The sequence below is a fragment of the Podarcis pityusensis genome, assembly GCF_964106645.2.
Source record: "Podarcis pityusensis genome assembly, chromosome: 4".
In the NCBI taxonomy this organism is placed as follows: Eukaryota; Metazoa; Chordata; class Lepidosauria; order Squamata; family Lacertidae; genus Podarcis; species Podarcis pityusensis.
Genome location: NC_138027.1, coordinates 3,881,689 through 3,903,894, shown reverse-complemented (window position 1 = coordinate 3,903,894; position 22,206 = coordinate 3,881,689). Strand labels below are relative to the sequence as shown.

General features: G+C 45.2%; 1 protein-coding gene across 5 annotated transcripts in view; it reads left to right on the top strand.

Annotated features, from left to right (window-relative positions):
• Positions 1-11,781, top strand: part of LOC308475067 (uncharacterized protein) — a 29,276-nt gene extending 17,495 nt beyond the window's left edge. For all 5 annotated transcript variants that reach the window (XM_081001864.1, XM_081001861.1, XM_081001862.1 and 2 more), the window contains one exon: positions 9,384-11,781. In XM_081001864.1, coding sequence (XP_080857990.1) covers positions 9,384-11,560 — 2,177 coding nt within the window. In that variant the 3' untranslated portion in view covers positions 11,561-11,781. The remainder of the gene's footprint in view (positions 1-9,383) is intronic.
• Positions 11,782-22,206: the final 10,425 nt, after the last annotated feature.

The window sequence follows — 22,206 nt, the reverse complement described above, 5'->3', positions numbered from 1 at the left end:
CCAACAATTTGCCACATTTATTGGCTGACTCAAAAGTCTTTTGTCTCATTTGTTTAATTTTCCATTCTATTTCCTGATTCATCATTTTCATATATTGTACTTGATATAGCTTTAACTTTCTCAAAATCTCTTGAGATTTGGGATTTACTCTCAGTCTTTTTTCACATTCATTTATTTTGTTCATAATTTTATCCTTCTTCTCATTTTGAGTTCTTTTCTTTATCGCATTCTGTTGTATTAAGAACCCTCTCATAACCGCTTTACTTGCGTCCCAGATTACTCTTTTCTCCACGTTGGTACTGAGGTTTATCTCGAAGTAGTCTCTCAGAGTTTTTTGGGCCTTCTTAAGAAATTCTTCATCTCTAAATAGGATGTCATTCATCTTCCATCTGAAGGAGCCAGTTGGTGTTAATCTTATTTCCATCTTAACAGCGTTATGGTCGGAACAAATTTTCGGGCAGATTTCCACCTTTCTTGTCTTTGGTGCCATTCCTCTAGTTATCCAAATTTGGTCAATTCTTGTCCATGTCATTTTGGCTTCAGAAAAGAAAGTTCCCTCTTTAGCCAAGGGGTTTCTAACTCTCCAAATGTCCACTAGATCCAAGTTGTCTGTCATATCAAAAAAAGTTTTCGGTAGTCTACCATCCTTGGTGACTACCTGTCTTTGTGCCTTGTCCATATAAGTAGATACCACTCCATTCATATCTCCCATCAGAATAGTGTTATAGTCCATATGGTCCATCAGGGTCTCATGCAACTTTTTTAAAAAATCAGATTTCCCATCATTTGGTGCGTAAACTCCTACAAACAAAAATTTTTCTCCTTGTGTTTGAATTTCAATTGCCACAAATCTTCCTTGGTCATCTTTAAAAACAAATTTCGGTGATAAATTGTCTTTTGCATAAATCACAACCCCTCTCTTTTTAACTTTGTCCGACGAAATAAATTCCTGACCAAGTCTTTTATTTATCAACAATTTCCTGTGTAATCTTGTTATATGTGTTTCTTGTAGACAAATTAGGTCCAATTGTTCCTTTTTTAATATATGAAATACTGACTTCCTTTTCTGAGGGGAATTCAAACCCCGACAGTTCCATGTTAAAAGTTGCAGGGCCATGATGTTATTGTTTTAGTTCTCCTCCTACTGCACCCAGTGCCTGTTCCTCATCCGTCGGTGGTATCCCTTCTTTCGAACGGTCTTTTGGTTCCGGAAATAGTTCTTTTTGTAAGTCTTCTCCGTGGTCTCTACAAAATTTGTCTTTGTCGTCTTCCGATCTTATTTTCCTCTTCTTTCCTTTGTAACTAAAAGACAGGCCTTGAGGAAGTTCCCACCTAAAGTTGATACTGTTCCTTCTCAGCAGGGTAACCAAGTCTTTATATTTTGATCTGAGATCCAGAAGGTATTTTGGAATGTCTTTAAATATTTCCACCCTTGTCCGATGGATTTCCAGTGTCTTCTTGAAATGTAGACCCAAAATCTTATCCCTCTCTTCTTTTGTTCAAAAAGTAATCAAACAGTCTCTCACCTTCTTCTCTCCTCTTCTCCCAAGTCTGAAAGCATTTACTATTTTGAAACTATCTTTTGCCAATTCTGGATCCCAAAAGTCCAAAAATTCCTGCGTGAGAAATTCAGCTAGGTTGTCCTTTTCCACCTCAGGTACCGATCTGACCCGTAAGTTCACTTGCTTTTCCTTCAAATCTAACATAGACAGGGTCAATTTATGATCTTCCAGTTGTTTGTGCAGTGTTGGTAATTCCTCTTGAACCTCTTTAACCTCTGTAGCAGAAGTTGTAGCAATTTCTTTAGCCTCCTCAGCAATCTGGCGTATTGAGGCCGATTCCTCTAATAATTTCTGAATAGTCTCTGTGTTAGTATTTACTTTCTGGCCCAAATTATTTATACTTGCAGTATTCTGATTAGTACTTGTTGTATTTTGATTGATACTTATTGTATTTTGATCAATCTTGTCACATGCCTCTGCTACTTGTTGGCTTATTCTGTTTAAAGATTCATTGACCTTGGCCAAAACTTGAGCAAAGACATCATCACTTGTCGTACCTTTTACTTTTGGTTGTGCCGATGAGGCTGTTGTTGAGGTTCCAGAAGGGCCTGAGGCCGAAGATCTCCTTTGTAATCCTTCTTCTGTGCGAATAGTCCTTCCCGACCTTGTAGTCGATGCATCCGCTTTCTCTTTACCATCTGCCATTCCTTTAGATAATACTCAAGGTCAGTCACGTAGTTAAAATCAAACAGTGGAAATTTCCAACAAATCAGTGTGGGAATTCCTCAAGCCAGCTACAGTTTCAATTATAACAGGTTGTAACAATTCCAAATTCCACTAGGGGGACACTGTAACAGTCATAAAAGTTCTTGGATACTTTAGTTTCTTTTTTAAGCCCCTCCAGTTTATTCAGGAAGAAAACAGTCTATACAAAATATTAACTTAGGACCAGGAGATATATATTCACATAATATGTCCAGACTTTTGTTTCCTGTGCAGGACTAGCTGTCAAAATATATTGCAAGACAGTACCTCTCTTACTTTCCTAAGTTACCTCTGGAGATCCTTTCCCAGGGATTTGAGTGATGGTTTAATCCCTTTTATTCCACTTCTTTATGAAGAAATCACATCCACAATTCTCCCCCCTTTTCCCTCAGTTTAAGGAGGGAAAAGTCCAGGTTAGATGGTTGGATTCAAGTCCACTATGCGTGCTTTTCCAATGCTTCCGCTTTCAAGTTCAATGCTTTATTTTATCTACAAGGAAAGAGGCAGACTTCCTTTTATACCTCTTTCCGTTTTCGGCCAAATTCCAATTTGTACAGTTCCAATTAAGTTATATCCTACTCACGGATCGTTGATTTTCAAGTCCGAATTTCAAGGAAAAAAGGCAGCGCTCTCCGGTCAACAGCTTGCGGCTTCACACCACGAACGAGCAGACAGCCCACAGCACAGTGCTCTCCCCCGCTCCGATTCCGAGCCCGTTGCCGGGCTTTTTACCGGGTTGGGGGGGCGCCAAATGTGCCCGCTGGGTCCCAGGCTCACAGGCTTCCTCCGCCTGTGATTTTTGAGGGTCCCCCGCTACGCCGAAGCGGGATTAGACCCTTAGTTTCGTGGCAAGATTTCCTCCGAACGAGGAAATCCGCCATTAACCGCTGGCGCCGCCTCCGGAAGTCTGGCTCCTTACCTCTCTCGCCCTGACCTAGCCACTGTGATCCATGCGACGGTCACCTCCAGACTGGATTATTGTAACTCGCTCTACGTGGGGCTGCCCTTGAGACTGACCCAGAAACTCCAGCGGGTGCAGAATGCTGCAGCGAGACTCCTTACGGGGTCCTCGCTGTGAGATTACATTCACCCGGTGCTATACCAGCTGCACTGGCTCCCGGTGGAGTACAGGATCAGGTTTAAGGTGCTGGTTTTAACCTTTAAAGCCCTGTACGGCCTAGGACCCTCGTACCTACGGGACCGCCTCTCCTGGTATGTCCCACAGAGAAACTTACGGTCTTCAAATAAAAACATCTTGAAGGTCCCAGGCCACAGAGAGGTTAGGCTGGCTTCAACTAGAGCCAGGGCTTTTTCGGCTGTGGCTTCGATCTGGTGGAACACTCTGTCACAAGAGACTAGGGCCCTGCAGGACTTGACATCTTTCCGCAGGGCCTGCAAGACAGAGCTGTTCCACCAAGCCTTTGGCCAGGGCGCAGCCTGACTCCCTCCTTCGGCAATCTTCGCGGAGCTCTGGCCCAATGGTTGCCATTGGTTTGATTTGAATTAATTTTATAATGAATGATTTTAGAGTGTTGTGTTGTACTGTTGTACTGTTTTATTGTTGTTGGCAGCCCTGAGCCTGGCTTCGGCTGGGGAGGGCGGGATATAAATAAAAATTATTATTATTATTATTATTATTATTATTCCCAGGCCATTCCAGCAGTGAAATATCATTATCTTGAATGTACCTTTTGCACACAGCAGCAACATGACATAGAGCTTAATCCTGCTGAAAATATATAAATGCTTTGGTATCTGGGAAAAGATCACCTGCGGAACACTTCAGTTTGGGCTCATGTATTTCGTTTATGCATTTTCCCGCATTTATATTCCCATTAATGACGCCAATTCTGCCCACACCTTTTGCTGCCATACAACCCCAGATCATCACACTGTCTGGGTGTTTCACAGTCGGTGTAATGCAAGTAGGATGTAAATCTTCTCTGATTCTTCTCCTCTTCTCTTCTCCGATTAAAGAAACTCGCATATTTCATGCCATCACTACCAAGCAAGGTAGTGTCCTTTTTAAAAAAAATAAAGTTTTTTATTTATACAACAAGAAAAAATAAAATAAAATAAAATAATAATAATAATGTGACAAACAGAGAAACCAGTAGGAGAACACTTCAATCTCCCAGGACATTCTATACAAGATCTCAAAGTAGCTGTTTTACTACAAAGGAATTTCAGAAATAGACTGGAAAGAGAAGCTGCTGAATTGCAACTCATTACCAAACTTAAAACCATGGAGAGACCTGGTTTGAACAAAGACATTGGATTCTTATCCCATTATACATGACTAAGCCATTTCTCACCTTCTCACCCCTTGCCTTTTCCTGTAAGACCTATTACAGTCGTTAAGAGTCGTCAGCAGGCTCATCTCAGCTATCTGCCAATCTCCCATTCCCACCACCCTTCTGAGTAATACCCCTCCCCACCTTCTCACTATATAGAAGGATCTGGCAACTTCTGTTTCAGTGTATCTGAAGAAGTGTGCTTGCACACGAAAGCTCATACCAAGAACTAACTTAGTTGGTCTTAAAGGTGCTACTGGAAGGATTTTTTTATTTAATAAATCTAATTTCTTATATCTACCTTGCAACTATTACTGAAGTTCCTCAAATGCTGCGACAGAATTTAAACTACTATATTTATTTTTCAGATATTCTTTGAAAACCTCCCATTTTGAAACAAATTCCTGTTTTGATTTATTCTTTATTTTTTCTGATAAACCATCTAATTCGGCATATTCTGTCAGCTTTTGGATCCAATCTTGTATAGAGGGGATTTCATTACTCTTCCATTTTGCTGTGATCAAAACTCTTGCTGCCGCCGTCGCATATAAAAAGATACCCTTCCTCTTTTGTGGAATATCCAAATCTGTTATTCCCAGGAGGTAGGCCTCTGGTTTTTTATTGAAAGAGATCTTTAGCATTTTTTGCAGTTCTGCATGTATACTCTCCCAGAATACCTGTATTTTCCTACATATCCACCACATATGGTAGAATGTTCCTGAGTCTCCGCATCTCCAACAATTACTTGACACATTTTTATACATTTTTGAAAGTTTCCATGGTGTTAGATACCATCGATGTTGCATTTTTTGAAAGTACTCTCTAAACGTGTAACAGTTTGTGAATTTCCAATTGATCTTCCATTAATTTTCCCATTGGGCCATGGTTATTGAATGGCCAAAATCCTGGGACCACCTCACCATTGCCACTGTTACCTCCTCCTCCTTGACTGTCCAGGCAAGGAGGAGTCGATAAGTTTTGGAAAGAGTTTTTCTTTTAGAATTTACAAGATCAGATTCGAATCGGGACATTTCTGTTGAGAACCCCTTTTGTTTGTCAGATTTACATTTTTCAAATAACTGATGATATTGGAACCAGTCTGAAATGTGTTCTCTTATTTCCTCAAAGTTTTTAAATTTTATTTGGTTATCTTCATTTTTTAGAAGTATTCTATATGTTGGCCAGCTTTCCTGAGTATTTTTCCGTTTTACTGCTATGGCTTCTATTGGAGAAGTCTACCACGGGACTTTAGGCTCCATCAGGTCTTTATATTTTTCCCATACAGCAAAGAGTGACTTTCTTATTATATGGTTGGTAAAATTTTTATGAATTTTCGCTTTTCCATATATCAGGTAGGCGTGCCATCCCCAACGATTGTCAAAACCTTCCAGGTCCAGGAGGTCCGGATCCTGCAACGTGCACCAATCCTTTTAGCCAGGTGAAACAGGCTGCCTCGTAGTAAAGTTTTAGGTCGGGTAGGGAAAAGCCTCCTCTCTCTTTTAAGTCTATTAAGATCAGGTGTTTAATCCTAGGTTTCTTCCCTTCCCACAGGAATTTGGAAATTTCTCTTTGCCATATCTTGAGACAACCTGTCAAGTAAGGTAGTGTCCCATTGTTCCGCTGTCTAGTTAACATGGGTTTAATCTTTTCAACCTTTGCTTGAGAGATAACAAAGGCTTTTTCCTTAGAATTCTAACATTTAGACCAGTCCTTGCACTCAACTTCCCATTACATTGTGCCATGTCATCTTGTATACACCCAGATGATTTTCTTCTGTCATGTAGGCACAGTCTCTCCACTCGTCCATCGTCACTTGCCTTTGTACACATTCCCTGCCTTAACAAGTCTGATTTTGTAGTGACTGAGTCTCCTTATACCTCTTCAAAAATATAGAAAGGCCAACTTTGGTTAAGTTTCCCCCAATCTCTCTTCTAATTTCTCCATAACTGTAACCTTCTTCACTTAATAGTACACTCTTACTCACTTTCTGGGGACCAGTCAACTCTTTGTGCCATTTCTATAATTTTATTATGTTTTACACCCTCACTAAATGAAAGAACACACAAAACCAACCAACTTGATAGCAATCACATAACACACTGACAAAAGTCAACCTAAGCAAGTTGTGCTTTCTTTTTCTGGTTATTTGGCTATACTTTTGATAGAATACGGGTAATTGAACAAACTTTGTTGGATTGCAATCTCGATTGCATTCTTGATTGAATTATCTTTCCACTGATATATAATTTTATGACATTACTCCAAATGAAGTGGTGTAATGAGCCAGCAAACCTCTGAAATACCGTATTTTTCGCCCTATAGGACGCACTTTTTCCCCTCCAAAAATGAAGGGGAAATGTGTGTGCGTCCTATGGGGCGAATGCAGGCTTTCGCTGAAGCCTGGAAAGCGAGAGGGGTCGGTGCGCACCAACCCTTCTCGCTCTCCAGGCTTCAGGAGAGCCCCAGCACCAGCCCCACAAGGTCCGGGGACAGCGGGGAGGCGGAACGCCGCCATCCCGCTGTCTCCCGATGTGGTTTGGAGGCTGACAGCAGGGAGACGCGTGCTTCTCCCCGCCTCCAGCCCCGCAAGCTCTGGGGACAGCTGGGAGGCGCAGCGCATCTTCCCACTGTCCCCGGACCTGGTCTGCAGGCGGGCGGCGGAGAAGAGCGCCTCTCCCCGCCGCCTGCCCCGCAAGCAGAGTTTTGAAAAACTAAAAAACAAAGTGCGAGACTGGCTTCATTATTACCAGATAATGGAGGCATACAATTTGGACAAAAAAATCGGCTTCCAGGTGGAAAAATCAAAATTAGAAACAGAACTGTTAGAACCTAAAACTAAAATTTTGTCAAAGATGTATAACTTGCTGTTGAAATGGAATACTCAGGATGAAACGGTGAAATCTGCTATGATTAAATGGGCACAAGATGTTGGACATAATATTATGTTTGCTGACTGGGAACAGTTGTGGACCACAGGTATGAAATTTACGGCATGTAATGCCTTAAGAAAAAATATTATGAAAATGATATACAGGTGGTACATAACCCCAGTCAAGCTTGCAAAAATCTATCATGTGCCTGATAATAAATGTTGGAAATGTAAAGAAACTGAAGGTACATTTTTTCACCTTTGGTGGACGTGCCCAAAGATTAAGGCTTTCTGGGAGATGATATATAACGAACTAAAAAAGGTATTTAAATATACCTTCTTGAAGAAACCAGAGGCCTTTCTCCTGGGCATAGTCGGCCAATCGGTGTTAAAAAAGGATAGAACTTTCTTTATGTATGCTACAACAGCAGCAAGAATACTCATTGCAAAGCATTGGAAGACACAAGATTTACCCACACTGGAGGAATGGCAGATGAAATTAATGGACTATATGGAATTGGCAGAAATGACTGGCAGAATCCGTGACCAGGGAGAAGAGTCGGTGGAAGAAGATTGGAAGAAATTTAAAGACTATTTACAGAAATATTGCAAAATAAATGAATGTTAGAATGATGTTGAATTGAAGTTAAGTGGTTTCTAGCTGTATAGGTACAAAAGAATATGGAAAAATTGGTTTTTAATTTGTAAAAATCTAATGTTATAATATATCAAGATTAAGGATTAGGATTAAAAAGGAGGGAAAGAAATTGTTGGATTAACAAATTGAATTGGAATACAAAAGAGGGGAGGTATGAGGAGGTCCGGGAAACAAGTAAACGTAAAAGAAGTGAGGAAAAGATGGATTTGTTTTTAACTGTTTTTTCTTTGTTTTTCTACTTTGTATCTTTCCTTTTTATTGTTAATTTTTTTATTATTATTAATGTGTTTTTTTTTCTTGTGAAACTTTAATAAATCTTATTCTTAAGGGGGAAAAAAGACATTACTCCAAATGAAGTGGTGTTATGAGCCAGCAAACCTCTGAAATACCGTATTTTTCGCCCTATAGGACGCACTTTTTCCCCTCCAAAAATGAAGGGGAAATGTGTGTGCATCCTATGGGGCGAATGCAGGCTTTCGCTGAAGCCTGGAAAGCGAGAGGGGTCGGTGCGCACCAACCTTTCTCGCTCTCCAGGCTTCAGGAGAGCCGCAGCGCCAGCCCCGCAAGGTCCGGGGACAGCGGGGAGGCGGAACGCCGCCATCCCGCTGTCTCCCGATGTGGTTTGGAGGCTGACAGCGGGGAGACGCGTGCTTCTCCCCGCCGCCAGCCCCGCAAGCTCTGGGGACAGCTGGGAGGCGCAGCACGTCTTCCTGCTGTCCCCGGACCTGGTCTGCAGGCGGGCAGCGGGGAGAAGAGCGCTTCTCCCCGCCACCAGCCCCGCAAGCTCCGGGGACAGCTGGGAGGCGCAGCGCGTCTTCCAGCTGTCCCCGGACCTGGTCTGCACGCGGGCGGTGGGGAGAAGAGCGCTTCTCCCCGCTGCCTACCCCGCAAGCTCCGGGGACAGCTGGGAGAAGAGCGCGTCTTCCAGCTGTCCCCGGACCTGGTCTGCAGGCGGGCAGCGGGGAGAAGAGCGCTTCTCCCCACTGCCGGCCCCACAAGCGCCTGGGGGAAAATAAAAATTATTTCCTTTATTTTCCCCCCAAAAAAACTTGGTGCGTCCTATGGGCCGGTGCGTCCTATGGGGCGAAAAATACGGTACACTTTTTTCCAAAAGTCTTCCACAATTTTGACCACTACTGTATATCAAACAAAGCAACATTCAACCACTCATCAGAATCTCATAATAAATATGTTGGTTAATGACAAAAAATACAGGTAATGAACACATACCCAACTCCCTTCAGTTCTTTTCCATTTGTTCCTGAGGCTCTAATCCCTTTTTGTCTCCATTGCAGATTGTGATGAATTGGAAATTGAGAGCAAAGGTGACAACGAAAAATTCCCCAGAGAGGAGAAGCCACATAAAAATTTGGAGTGTGGAGAAAGCTGCAGTCAGAGCTCCCATTCCACTTCCCATCAACAAAATCTCATTGAAAAGAAACTCTGTCAGTGTGTGGAATGTGGAAAGAGCTTCAGTCAGAGCTCCGATCTCACTTATCATCAAAGAATTCATACAAGGGAGAATCCCTATCAGTGTGTGGAATGTGGAAAGAGCTTCACTGATAGCTCCGATCTTACTTCCCATCAAAGAATTCACACAGGGGAAAAACCCTATCAGTGTGTGGAATGTGGAAAGAGCTTCAGGAAGAGTGCCCATCTCACTTCCCATCAAAGAATTCATACAGGGGAGAAACCCTATCATTGTGTGGAATGTGGAAAGAGCTTCAGGAATAGCTCCCATCTCACTTCCCATCAAAGAATTCATACAGGGGAGAAACCCTATCAGTGTGTGGAATGTGGAAAGAGCTTCAGTCAGAGCTCCAATCTCACTAAGCATCAAAGAATTCATACAGAGGAGAAACCCTATCAGTGTGTGGAATGTGGAAAGAGCTTCCGTCAGAGCTCCGATCTCACTTACCATCACAGAATTCATACAGGGGAGAAACCCTATCAGTGTGTGGAATGTGGAAAGAGCTTCAGTCAGAGCTCCGGTCTCACTAAGCATCAAAGAATTCATACAAGGGAGAAACCCTATCAGTGTGTGGAATGTGGAAAGAGCTTCACTCACAGCCACAATCTCACTTCCCATCAAAGAATTCATACAGGGGAGAAAACCTATCAGTGTGCGGAATGTGGAAAGATCTTCAGTCAGAGCTCCGATCTCACTAAGCATCAAAGAATTCATACAAGGGAGAAAACCTATCAGTGTGTGGAATGTGGAAAGAGCTTCACTCACAGCCACAATCTCACTTCCCATCAAAGAATTCATACAGGGGAGAAAACCTATCAGTGTGCAGAATGTGGAAAGATCTTCAGTCAGAGCTCCGATCTCACTAAGCATCAAAGAATTCATACAAGGGAGAAACCCTATCAGTGTGTGGAATGTGGAAAGAGCTTCAGTCAGAGCTCCGATCTCACTAAGCATCAAAGAATTCATACAAGGGAGAAACCCTATCAGTGTGTGGAATGTGGAAAGAGCTTCACTGAAAGCTCCTCTCTCACTTCCCATCAAAGAATTCACACAGGGGAAAAACCCTATCAGTGTGTGGAATGTGGAAAGAGCTTCACTCACAGCCACAGTCTCACTTCCCATCAAAGAATTCATACAGGGGAGAAACCCTATCAGTGTGTGGAATGTGGAAAGAGCTTCACTCGCAGCCACAGTCTCACTTCCCATCAAAGAATTCATACAGGGGAGAAACCCTATCAGTGTGTGGAATGTGGAAAGAGCTTCAGGAAGAGGTCCGATCTCACTTACCATCACAGAATTCATACAGGGGAGAAACCCTATCAGTGTGTGGAATGTGGAAAGAGCTTCAGTCAGAGCTCCTCTCTCACTTCCCATCAAAGAATTCATACAGGGGAGAAGCCCTATCAGTGTGTGGAATGTGGAAAGAGCTTCACATGTAGCTCCTCTCTCACTTCCCATCGAAGAATTCATACAGGGGAGAAGCCCTATCAGTGTGTGGAATGTGGAAAGAGCTTCACTCATAGCTCCTCTCTAACTTTCCATCAAAAAGTTCATACAGGGGAGAAACCCTATCAGTGTGTGGAATGTGGAATGAGCTTCAGTCAGAGCTCCTCTCTCACTTCCCATCACAGAATTCATACAGGGGAGAAGCCCTATCAGTGTGTGGAATGTGGAAAGAGCTTCAGTCAGAGCTCCTCTCTCACTTCCCATCAAAGAATTCATACAGGGGAGAAGCCCTATCAGTGTGTGGAATGTGGAAAGAGCTTCACTCATAGCTTCTCTCTAACTTCCCATCAAAAAGTTCATACAGGGGAGAAAACCTATCAGTGTGTGGAATGTGGAAAGTGCTTCACTCATAGCTTCTCTCTAACTTTCCATCAAAAAGTTCATACAGTGGAGAAACCCTATCAGTGTCTGGAATGTGGAAAGAGCTTCACTGTTAGCTCTAAACTCACTTCCCACCAAAGAATCCATACAAAGGTCGGAAAAACCATTATATAGCTTTAGGAGCCAGGCAAATCCGCACCTTTTTAACCAGGCCTTTTTCTTATTGACATCTAATGCTATTTTAACATGTGATGTTTTATGTTTTTATGTTGTGTTTTTATGTTCTAAGCATTCTGAGACGTGTGGGTGTAGGGAATACAGCCACTCTTAAATACCTAGGGGTCTTTGCCCCCCCCCCATAAAATATTTGAGGAGGCCACCCCCCAGGTTTTCTTTGTGTTTTTTTCAAATGCAACCTTTTATTCTTCTGCTACTTGCCATACAATTTCGCTTTCAATTTGCCCTTTTAAGAATTTTTTAAAAACTGCACAAAGGTCATGAGGAAAACAAAATACAAGAAAATACAAATGTGGACAGGTCCCAACGCAAAAGTTGCTTTAAAGGAGGCTTTCCCAAACTTGGGTCCCCAGCAGCTCCCGGACTACAGTTCCCATCGTCTCTCCCCATTGGTCCTGCTAACTAGAGATGATGGGAGTTGTAGTCCAAAAACAGCTGGAGACCCAAATTTGCTTTAAAGGGAAAGTAGACTGGCTTTGTGATACCCTCTGCTGGTCAAAAGCACTGCCCCAGAATCTGAACCACCCCCAGTACTGCTAATTGGAATTTATAGAGCGCAAAACTGAAGTTTGATCGGCTCTTCAACCTCTAGGGAGCTTCTAGGTGCTTTCTGCGCCACCTAGAGTACCCACAGAATTGTGGCTTTACTGGCAACACACATAGGAGAACAAATGAAAGACAAACCTTGAAAGGGCTGTTAGGTAGATTTATTGCTTTATTCTTGGCGTCCAGCACACTTCCCCCTGCGGGCCTCTGCAGGTCGTAAAGCAATTAGCAGAATTGCACAGCGTCCGTGTTGAAAGGGCAGTAAAAGAAGTCCCGCACGTTTCTTCTTTCCTAATAGCACTTTATTTGCTCAAAAGTAGCATATTTACAATCCAGAAACACCATCTGATTCAAGCTGCATCTTCTCCCTGTTTGCAGCTGCGTAACAAAGCTGCTTTCACTTTTCACTCAGCTCACAGCATTCCAAGCTGCTTTCGTCACGTCCTGGCTTACTTCCCTTGTAAGCGCCTCCTCTCAGCCTCGAGACACAGAAGGTTAACCCTTCACTACACCCAACAAGGGCCATACCAAATGGACATCCGGTGTGAAGAGGTCACTTTCCCCACTGCTGAACAATGCCACAGGTAGAGGAGATGGAATGCTAGAAGTGTTCTGCGGGGCAAGGGGAGCTGCTGGGAAATTGAACTATAGGCACAAAATATTACTTTTTTAAAAATTCTATGCCATTATAGACATTGCCATTCAAATGGTGTGCATGCATCATGTGATGGATAGTGCAAGGCGGACCTTACCTGGCCCCCCATCAATATATTATTCAAGTCAGCATCACTGGGTCGCGTGGTATGCAAATTAAATAAAGACATAAATCTCCTTCCTTTGCACATGTTCCAGCTTGTCTATATCCTCATTTATTCTTCTTTAAAATGTATTTGCCCTTCATCTGAAGATTTTACATTATAAGCATACAGGATGAAAGCATGGCTTTCTCAAAAACAAGACAAGCCAGAGAAATCTCTTCTTTTCTTTTTCTAGATGGAGTTACAAACTTTGTTGATCAGTGGACTGCTGTGGAAATAGTGCATCTAGATTTCAGTAAGGCTTTTGACAGAGTCCTCTGTGAGATTTATGTGAGGAAGCTGGTAAAATGAGGCTGAATGAGGTAACTGTTAGGTGGATTTGACGGACCAAACCCAAAGAGGACTCCTTCATGGGTCCTCCTCATCCTGGGGAAAAGTGACCAGAGGGGTGCTGCAGGGTTCTGTCCTGGGCCCGTTGTTGTTCAACGTCTTGATAAGTGACTTGGATGAAGGAAATGAGGGGATGCTCGTCACATCTGCAGACACCAAATGGATCATAATGGCATCCTCTCTCTTCTTCAGCAACAGACAGGGAGACAAAGAACAGTGCAAAAGCACAGCAGAGCGGAAGAGATAAGACTGACTTCCGTTCTTACAATTTCCAATCCTAGGAAAGTAAACAGGGGCATGTGACATACTAGCCACATATCCAGCAACGGGAGGAGTGAATTGCTAACACACCACACATGATTGCAGGTGATATAAGGAAAAAACCTGCTCCTTTTTCCTTATGGGGTACCCAAGGGCCCATATACAGCCCTTTTGTAGGTTCTCTATTGCTAGGAGAAAATAGCAGAGACCAACCAGAGAATATTGAGAAGCAAAGCAGCCAGTAAGCCTCTTCTTTATTAACTGTTGCAACAGGGTTCTCCCCCACACGCAGGAGAGAGGAGGAGGACGCCGAGCCATGCATGCAAGGCCTTATATAGACATTTTTAATTGCCCGCCCTGGAGTCCAAGACCACACCCAGAAACATCATACATACATCACAGAAAAGGCAGTCTACAACAGAAATCTGAGTGCATTGTTTTTACCTCGAGAAATATTTGAGGTGACTGAAAGAGTGAAAGAGTCAAAATGGCTTTAGGACTTTTCCTGTGGGTTTTGGACATGTGGTTTATATATTAATATATGTGTTTGCTTGTTACATACATATATCACCTAAAAATTCTTATAACAATTCCCCCCTTTGAGGATATAATTTTGTAGCCTTATTGGAGTTCACTGATTGGGTCTGCGTTGCTCCGGGACAGGAGGAAGGAAGTCAAATGACGCCGAGGTTGGTTCAAAGAAAGAGATTATTCTGCTCTCCGGATAGCAGAAGGCACTTGCGTGGTGACTCCACAGCAAGTCCAAAGAAATAAGAAGTTTCATGCAGTATTTATATCCTCCAGACACCCTCTCCCCCTTCCCCAGCCACGTCAGCTTGTACACGCAGGTTGACATCACAGATGTTCCTGCTCTCTTAAGGGCACTCTTAAGGGATTTCCTTCCTGCACTCCTGACCATAAAAGGGTATTCCTGTTCCTACTCCTATCTTGGAGCCAGAGGTCACCATCTCCGGGAACACGCTTCTGGCGTTTTTCCTGGACATCGGTCTGCGCGTATTTTGTGGTCAGCACATAAGATAAAGTACTGACGTGCTTTCTCTGTTCCCCTAGAGAGTCATCCCTAGCCGTGACTGATAAAGGAGAGAGCTTGTTTATGCAGCCGTGTCCTTGTTATGCTTTTGCTCAACAGCTCAAGTTTTACGCATTTCAGAGTGCTCACTTTTGAAAGACCAAAAAAAGGGGGGGTGAGTCAGTTTTAAACTTACTGCACTGAAACCCATTCCTTCAAATTTTTTCTAAAAAACTGTTGCCCCACAAAAAATAACCTGGTATGTTGCAAATGGATGCCTTCGTGTAAATCTTAAGAGACTTGCATGTCAGGCCTCTTAAGGTTATTTGCAGGTGTAGCAGTGCACATAGCTGGACATAGGATATCACATAAAAAATAACACATGTTGCATTTTGTTACTAAATTACTTGTGGCATTCTAGCACTTTGGGAGAAACATTCTCCATAGTGGTCTATGCTTTACACTTAGCAGGAAGGTCAAATAATGAGTGAAAAATGCAGTTTGTTTTGTTTCTGCCTTTTTTGTGTGTTCCCAGGTGTCAAAGCTAGCTCTCCTGTGATCTCACACCTTCATCATATCACAGCAGCAACAATCCCTGGTGAATCCCCGTTGGGCTTTCATATTGACCATGTCACCTTGTAGTGGCACAGGTTTGGACATTTCTTGAGAGAGATGTCTTTGCCTTGGCCTTTCTATGGGATTTATTATTATTATTATTATAGGCTCTGGTCTTCCACCCTAGGGAAGTTGCTCAGTTGTTCCTAAGGGACCAAAAAGCTAATTGCAGCCTGGATACACTTGCCCAATTCAAACGGAGTCCAATTAGAATTTATATAGCCCCATGGTTTGCCGACGCGGAGTTCCGGCCCCACCTGGCGGTGGTGGTCGGCCTGGGCCTTGTACGCATCCTTGGCTTGGTGCAGTTGCTCCATCAATAGTTGGTGCTGAGACTGGAGCTCCTGGAGCCAATCTGTCACCGTGGGGACCACAGATGCTGGCAGCACATCCAGGAACAAACGCGGATGGTAACCGTAAGTGGCCTGGAACAGGGTCTGCTGGGTGGAGGCGTTCACCGCGTTGTTGTAAGCGAACTCCTCCAATGCCAAGTGGTCGACCCAGTCTGGAGGTACTCCAGGTTCCGGTGGTCGGTTCTCACTTCCACCAGTTGTCTTGCCCCCTCAGGATGATGGCCCCTTGCGGTGATGATAGGCCCTTGCGGTTCCGGGGTGCTGCCCATTCCCGGACTGCTGCCACTTTCCCGGGATCCATCTGCACCCCATCAGGGGGAGAGTTGGTGACCGAGGAAGTCCACCGACCGCTGGTGGAACTTTCACTTGCTGAGTTTAGCATACAGGCGTTGCTCCCGCAAGCGCTGCAACATGGACCGGACATGACCCTCGTGGCGAGCTGGGTCTTGGGAGTAAATCAGAATGTCATCTAGGTACACCACCACATACTTGTCTAGCAAGTCCTGGAACACGTGGTTGATGTACCGTTGGAACAGGGCAGGCGCTTTGCACAACCTGAAAGGCATTACCAGGTATTCAAACTGCCCATACCGGGTCCCAAATGCTGTCTTCCAGTCATCCCCGGCTCGGATCCGAATCAAATTGTAGGCCCCCCAAAGGTCCAGCTTGGTGAATATCTGCACCCCTTGCACCCGTTCCAGCAACTCCGCAATAAGGGACAAGGGATACCGGTCTGGGATGGTAATCTTATTCAGGGCCCGGTAATCATGGCAGGGACGAAGCTCCACACACTTCATAACGAAGAGTACTGGAGCGGCGGTGAGCGAGGTAGAGGGCCGAATGAACCCGCCCTCCAGGTTCTTGCGAAGCAAGTCCTGCAAGGCTTAGTGCTCTGGCTCCGTTAGAGAGTATAGGCGGCTCACAGGCAGGGGCACCCCAGGCTGGAGGTCTATGCCGCAGTTGAAAGACCAAGTGTTCATTGAGCACTTCTTGGTACTCCTGGTAATCAGCGGGGAGCACTGATGCAGCTTCCCCTATGGGGGCGGCCACTAGCATCTTGGAGCGAGCATGGGGGCACGGGTTTGGGAAGCGCACAGTCTGATTGACCCAGTCAATCTGAACATTGTGAGACTCCAGCCAGTCCATCCCGAGCACCAGTGGAAACCGGGACATCGTGGCAATGTCCAAGGTGCACACCTCCTGGTGCTGCTGGTGACACAGGACCAAGGGCTGAGTCTCCTGAGTAACGGCCCCCGAGCGCAGGAGCCGTCCGTCAATTGCCTCCACCTGTACCAGTTCTGGCTTGTCCTGGAGTGGCACCTGATGACAGGCGGCAAAGGCAGAGTCCATATAGGAGCGGGTTGCCCCTGAAACTACCAGAGCATGGGTGAGAATCCAGGGGCCGCCAGGGGGGTATAGACGCACCAGAACTATGAGGTGTTGCAATTCCACTGGTGAGGGCCCATCATGCGATGTTTGGGACAGCAGGTAGCCTGGGCCATCGGCTACTAGGGTTGGCCATTTCCCTGTGGCTGGCGTTTTCTCGGGACAGGATTGGGCATAGTGTCCGCTCCCACCGCAGTAGAGACACAGGTTCCCCTCCAGACGCCGAGTCTTCTCTGAGGGGGAGAGGCGAGGCCGCGCTGCCCCAAGCTGCATTGGCTCCTCCAGTGACTTGGCTGTGGCTGTGGAACTGCTGGGAAGGACCGGAGCCGGGAGCCGGGAGCCGGGAGTGCTGGCCGCTCTGAGCCTGGTGACGGTCCTCCAACCGATTGTCTATCTGCAGGCTCCGTTGAATGAGGGCGTCCAGCGTGGCGATCCATCATGGCCAGCTGGTCCAGTATCTCATCCGAAAGCCCCTCGAGATACTGGTCCTGAAGGGTGGAGTCATTCCAGGACAAGTCCTGTGCCAACAGCCGAAATTCTGTGGCGTAGGCGGCCACTGTGGACTTGTCCTGTTTCAACTGCCAAATCGCCTGATTGGCTTGAATCCCCTTGACTACCCTTCTGAGGGTTGCCGAACGCGGTTTCCAGATGGTTGCAAAACCCTGTATAGTCTGTCAGCAAGGGAGAGTCTTGCCGGAGCAGCGGCAATGCCCACTTGGCTGCCCGGTCCTTCAGCAAGCTGATCAGGAAGTGCACCTTGGTGCGGTCATCGGGGAAATTCCGGGCTCGCCCCTGAATATACAGCTTGGTCTGGGCAAGAAACATGGGAAAGCTGGCCGGGGACCCATTGAATTTACCCGAGAGGCTAGGTCCAAGTCCTGTCCGTGGTCAAAGGTGCAACGTGGAGGCAGTCCGTAGTAGCTGAAGCTGGGTGCAGGGCAGGGAGTTGGGTGAAGTCAGGAACAGGCTTGCAAGCAGGGAGCCAGGGCAGGTCAGGAGCTCAGGCAGGAACTAGCAACCAACAATGTTGCTCCCGCAACTTGGAACTGGGGCTGGCCGGCTTTTATCTGCCCTGAGACATAGGGTGGCCCTGATCCTCTGGTGACTCACCTCTCTAACCCTGAGCCTCTGCAGCTCAGGAGTGGCTGGAGGGTTACCGGACCCAGAGGCAACCTCAGCTTTCTCTGACAGGGCTGAGAATGGAGCTCCTGCAGGCAATTGGTCCTCCATCACCTCAGGAGCCAGAGCAGACTCAGCTGGTGCCTGCACCTGAGGATCCAGCACAGGTGAGGACCCTTCAGGCTCATGCCCCAGCCCCGGCTCAGCTGGTTCTGGAGGCGGGGAATCCTGTGCAGGCTGGGATCCCTCAGGTTCAGCATCCAAGTCTGAATCCCAGGCCATCACACCTTGTCAACAATGTGGAACTGTAGTAGTCCCCAATTTGGACTTTGCAGACATTTGGTCTTTATGAACGAACTGATTTATTGGGACTTCTGTCTATATTATTGCACTTTATGTGTTGTTTATGTGCAAGATAAACATTTGATATTGTGATAAGAATATATAGAAGAGTATTGTTTATGTGAATGCACAGCCGGTTACGTCTTGTGTGTTTGTCCATTCCAGGAACAGCATTCCTGACCCAGATGTTCACAGGAAGTCCCTAAGATGATTCCCCTTTCAAATAGGATACATGAACCTAGGCCAGTAGAGTCCTCCTCTCCGGCAGACAGACAACCCCTTCTTCTTCTTTTTTATTAATGATTTTTATTGAAATTTACAATCACCAACCAACCCCCACCACCCACCACCAAAACATCACATCTTATTACATGTATCCTACTTTGTGTTTCATAGATCCATTAGCTTCCGTCCTTCCCTTCCATCAGTTTTCCTATTCCATTCTATAGTTTAAGATTCTTTAATTATAAATTATACCATGACATGAGATTTATTTCAATCCTGCCAACGTTTTCATATTTGTACAATTCTCACTTATATAAACCATAAATTTACTCCATTCTTTTTGGTACTTTGTCTCCTCCTGATTGCGAATTCTGTGTGTCAATTCAGCCATCTCAGCATACTCAACCAACTTTATCTGCCATTCTCTTATCGTCAGCATCTCCTGTTGCTTTCCACTTTAGAGCTATCAGAACTCTGGCTGCAGTTGTTGCATATAAATATAATCTTTGATCTATCTTTTTAATCCCTTCTCCCACCAAACCTAGCAAAAATTCTTCCGGCTTTTTGGGAAAACTGTACTTAAACATCTTTTTTAACTCATTGTAAACCGCATCCCAAAACTCTTTTATTTTATTGCAAGACCACCACATATGATAGAAGTCGCTGTCTTTTTCCTTGCACTTCCAGCAGGTTTTACTACTTGTTCTATACATTTTTGCCAATTTGGTGGGAGTGAGATACCAACGATAAACCATCTTCATAACATTTTCCTTTAAGGCAGAACAAGCAGTTAATTTTATGCTCTCATTCCAGAGTTTGGCCCATACATCATATTCTATGTTATGTCCTAAATCAATGGCCCATTTTATCATAGCCTCTTTTATAAATTCATCTTTTGTGTTCCATTCTAGTAAGAGATTGTACATTTTTGATAATAGCTTGGATTTACTCTCTAAAATATCTATTTGAAATTTCGATTTTTTATTCTCAAATCCTATTTTTTTTATCCTCTTTAAAGACATCATTGACTTGGTGGTATTGCAACCATCCTGTCAATTTTTCAGCAGTACACTCATAGGGCTTTAATTTCCAACCTTTTTCGGCCTTCATCAAAATTTCCTCATATGTGGTCCCTCTCCCTAGTATGTTCAGTTTTTTAACTGTTAATATATCAATTGGTGACAGCCACCACGGTGTTTTCCTTTCCAACAAATTCTTGTTTCTTTCCCAGACTTCAAATAAGGCACCTCTTATCACATGATTTGTAAACCCCTTGTGCACTTTTGCCTTACCACACCAAAGATAAGAGTGCCATCCAAGTCTATTGTTGAACCCCTCCAAATCTAACAAGTCTAGGTTCTCCTGAGTTATCCAGTCCTTTGTCCAACATAAACATGCCGCTTCATAATAGAGTTTCAGAACAGGTACTGCGAACCCCCCCTCTTTCCTTCTTATCTGTCAATATTTTAAATTTGATTCTTGGTCTTTTCCCTTGCCATGTAAAACGCGAGAGAGTTTTTTGCCACTCTTTGAATTGTCTTAAACCTCTTATTATCGGAATTGTCTGGAACAAAAACAACATTTTCGGTAGTAGATTCATTTTGATCGCAGACATTCTTCCCGTCATTGATTGCTTTAATATGTCCCATATTTCTAATTCTCTTTTAATCTCCTTCCAGACTGGTTGGTAATTGTCATTAAAAAGATTAATATTCTTTGCCATCATCCAAATTCCCAGATACTTCCCCTTCTTCAAAGCCCCTCCCTCCCCCACTTCCCCATGGGGGTCTCCCACACCACCCACTACTCACCAGGATGGCTTTGGCCGCCTCCTGCTTGGAGCACTTCAGGGTTCGGAGCCCCCTGAGCTGAGCTGCCTGGCAGTTCTGGATCACCTCCGGCAGGTACAGCTGATCTTCCTCCAGCAGGTGAAAGGCAAAAGTCAGGCTGTCAGTTCCTCGAGGACGGAGGCCTTCTCCACATCCCAGAGTGCAGAGTGGGGGGCAAGGAGGGCAGGTCTGAGTCCCTGCTCTGGTTCTCTCCAATGCTCACCTCTGGGGGAGGGATGTGCAACTGCTGCACATCTGCAAAGAGAAGGACATGGGGACAGGTGAGTCCGTCCCTGAGCACCTGGCAAGGCTATTCCAAGAGTTTTCTCCTGGATTCCAAGCCCTACTGCAGCGGAGGAGGGACATCCCAGGCCTTGGGGGCCAGTCCTGGCCTCCTTCAACCAGAATGTGGCTCCCCAGGCCAGGGGTAGGCAAGCTTCTCAATCCGGCCTGCGGACAATTCGGGAATCAGTGTGTTTTTACATGAGTAGAATGTGTCCTTTTATTTAAAATGCCTCCCTGGGTTATTTGTGGGGCATAGGAATTTGTTCATTCCCCCCCCCCCCAAATATAGTCTGGCCCCCCACATGGTCTGAGGGACGGTGGACCGCCTCATGGCTGAAAAAGGTTGCAGACCAATGCCCCAGGCTAAGAAGATGGTCAATCTCCGGTTCTACTCCACCCTTTTAAAATCAAAATAACAAAATAGATCCCATCTCTCAGAGCATGTAAACCACATGAGTGAAAAGACCCCTGTGCCACTTACAGAAATAGCACTATACTTCCTTCTACCACTTTTAAAGTAAACGTCTACGTAATGAAACCGAATCGACCGAAGTCTGCCTTCCTCCACTAACCTGAACTTCGCTCTTCAAGCCAAACGACAACACTGCCCTGTCCCCGGGCAAAACCCCCTGGCCTTGCGGGTACTGAAGGGGCCGTGCAGGCCAGATTAATGACCCTGGCGGGCTGGATTTGGCCCAGGGAACATAGATAGAGGACCCCTGGCCTACACTGACTGGCAGCAGCTCCCCAGAGTTTCATGCAGGGATTTCGTCCGGCCGTTGCAGGAGATGTCAGGGGTTGACCCTGGGACATTCTGCATGCCAAGCAGATGCTCCAGGGCTCCCCATATTTCCCTGCACTTTCAACGTTATGCTACTAGCAACCGTGGAGATTCCACCTCCCTCTTTCGAAAGGAGAAAACTCACCTGATCAATTGAATAAATAATAATAATAATAATATATTTATACTCTGCCCATCTGGTTGGGTTTCCCCAGCCACTCTGGGCGGCTTCCAATCAAACACTAAAATACAATAACCTATTAAACATTAAAAGCTTCCCTAAACAGGGCTGCCTGTTTAGGGAACTAGACCCGGCCCCCTCTTGCTTCGGGTTGGACTAGATGACCCTGGGATCCCCTCCTATCTCTCCACTCCTGAATTCTAGGAGGAGCTTCCTTGCCTTCTGCAAAGCCCTTTTCCCTGCAAGCTCTTCCTCTGGTTTCTGGCCAAGGGAGGGAGATGCTCAGAGTCCAGCCAAGAGCCTCACCCCCAAAAGGATATCTGGGCATTGGCGTAGCCGGGGGGGGCAGCTGGCCCCCAAAATGTATAAAAAATAATAAGAATCTGAGGATCTGCCAAGCGAGAGAGGGCTGAGCTGGAGGGACTCGGCTTGGCAAGGGTTAAAGGGAACTGAGCTGCCTTCCTAGAGAGGACAGGAAGCAA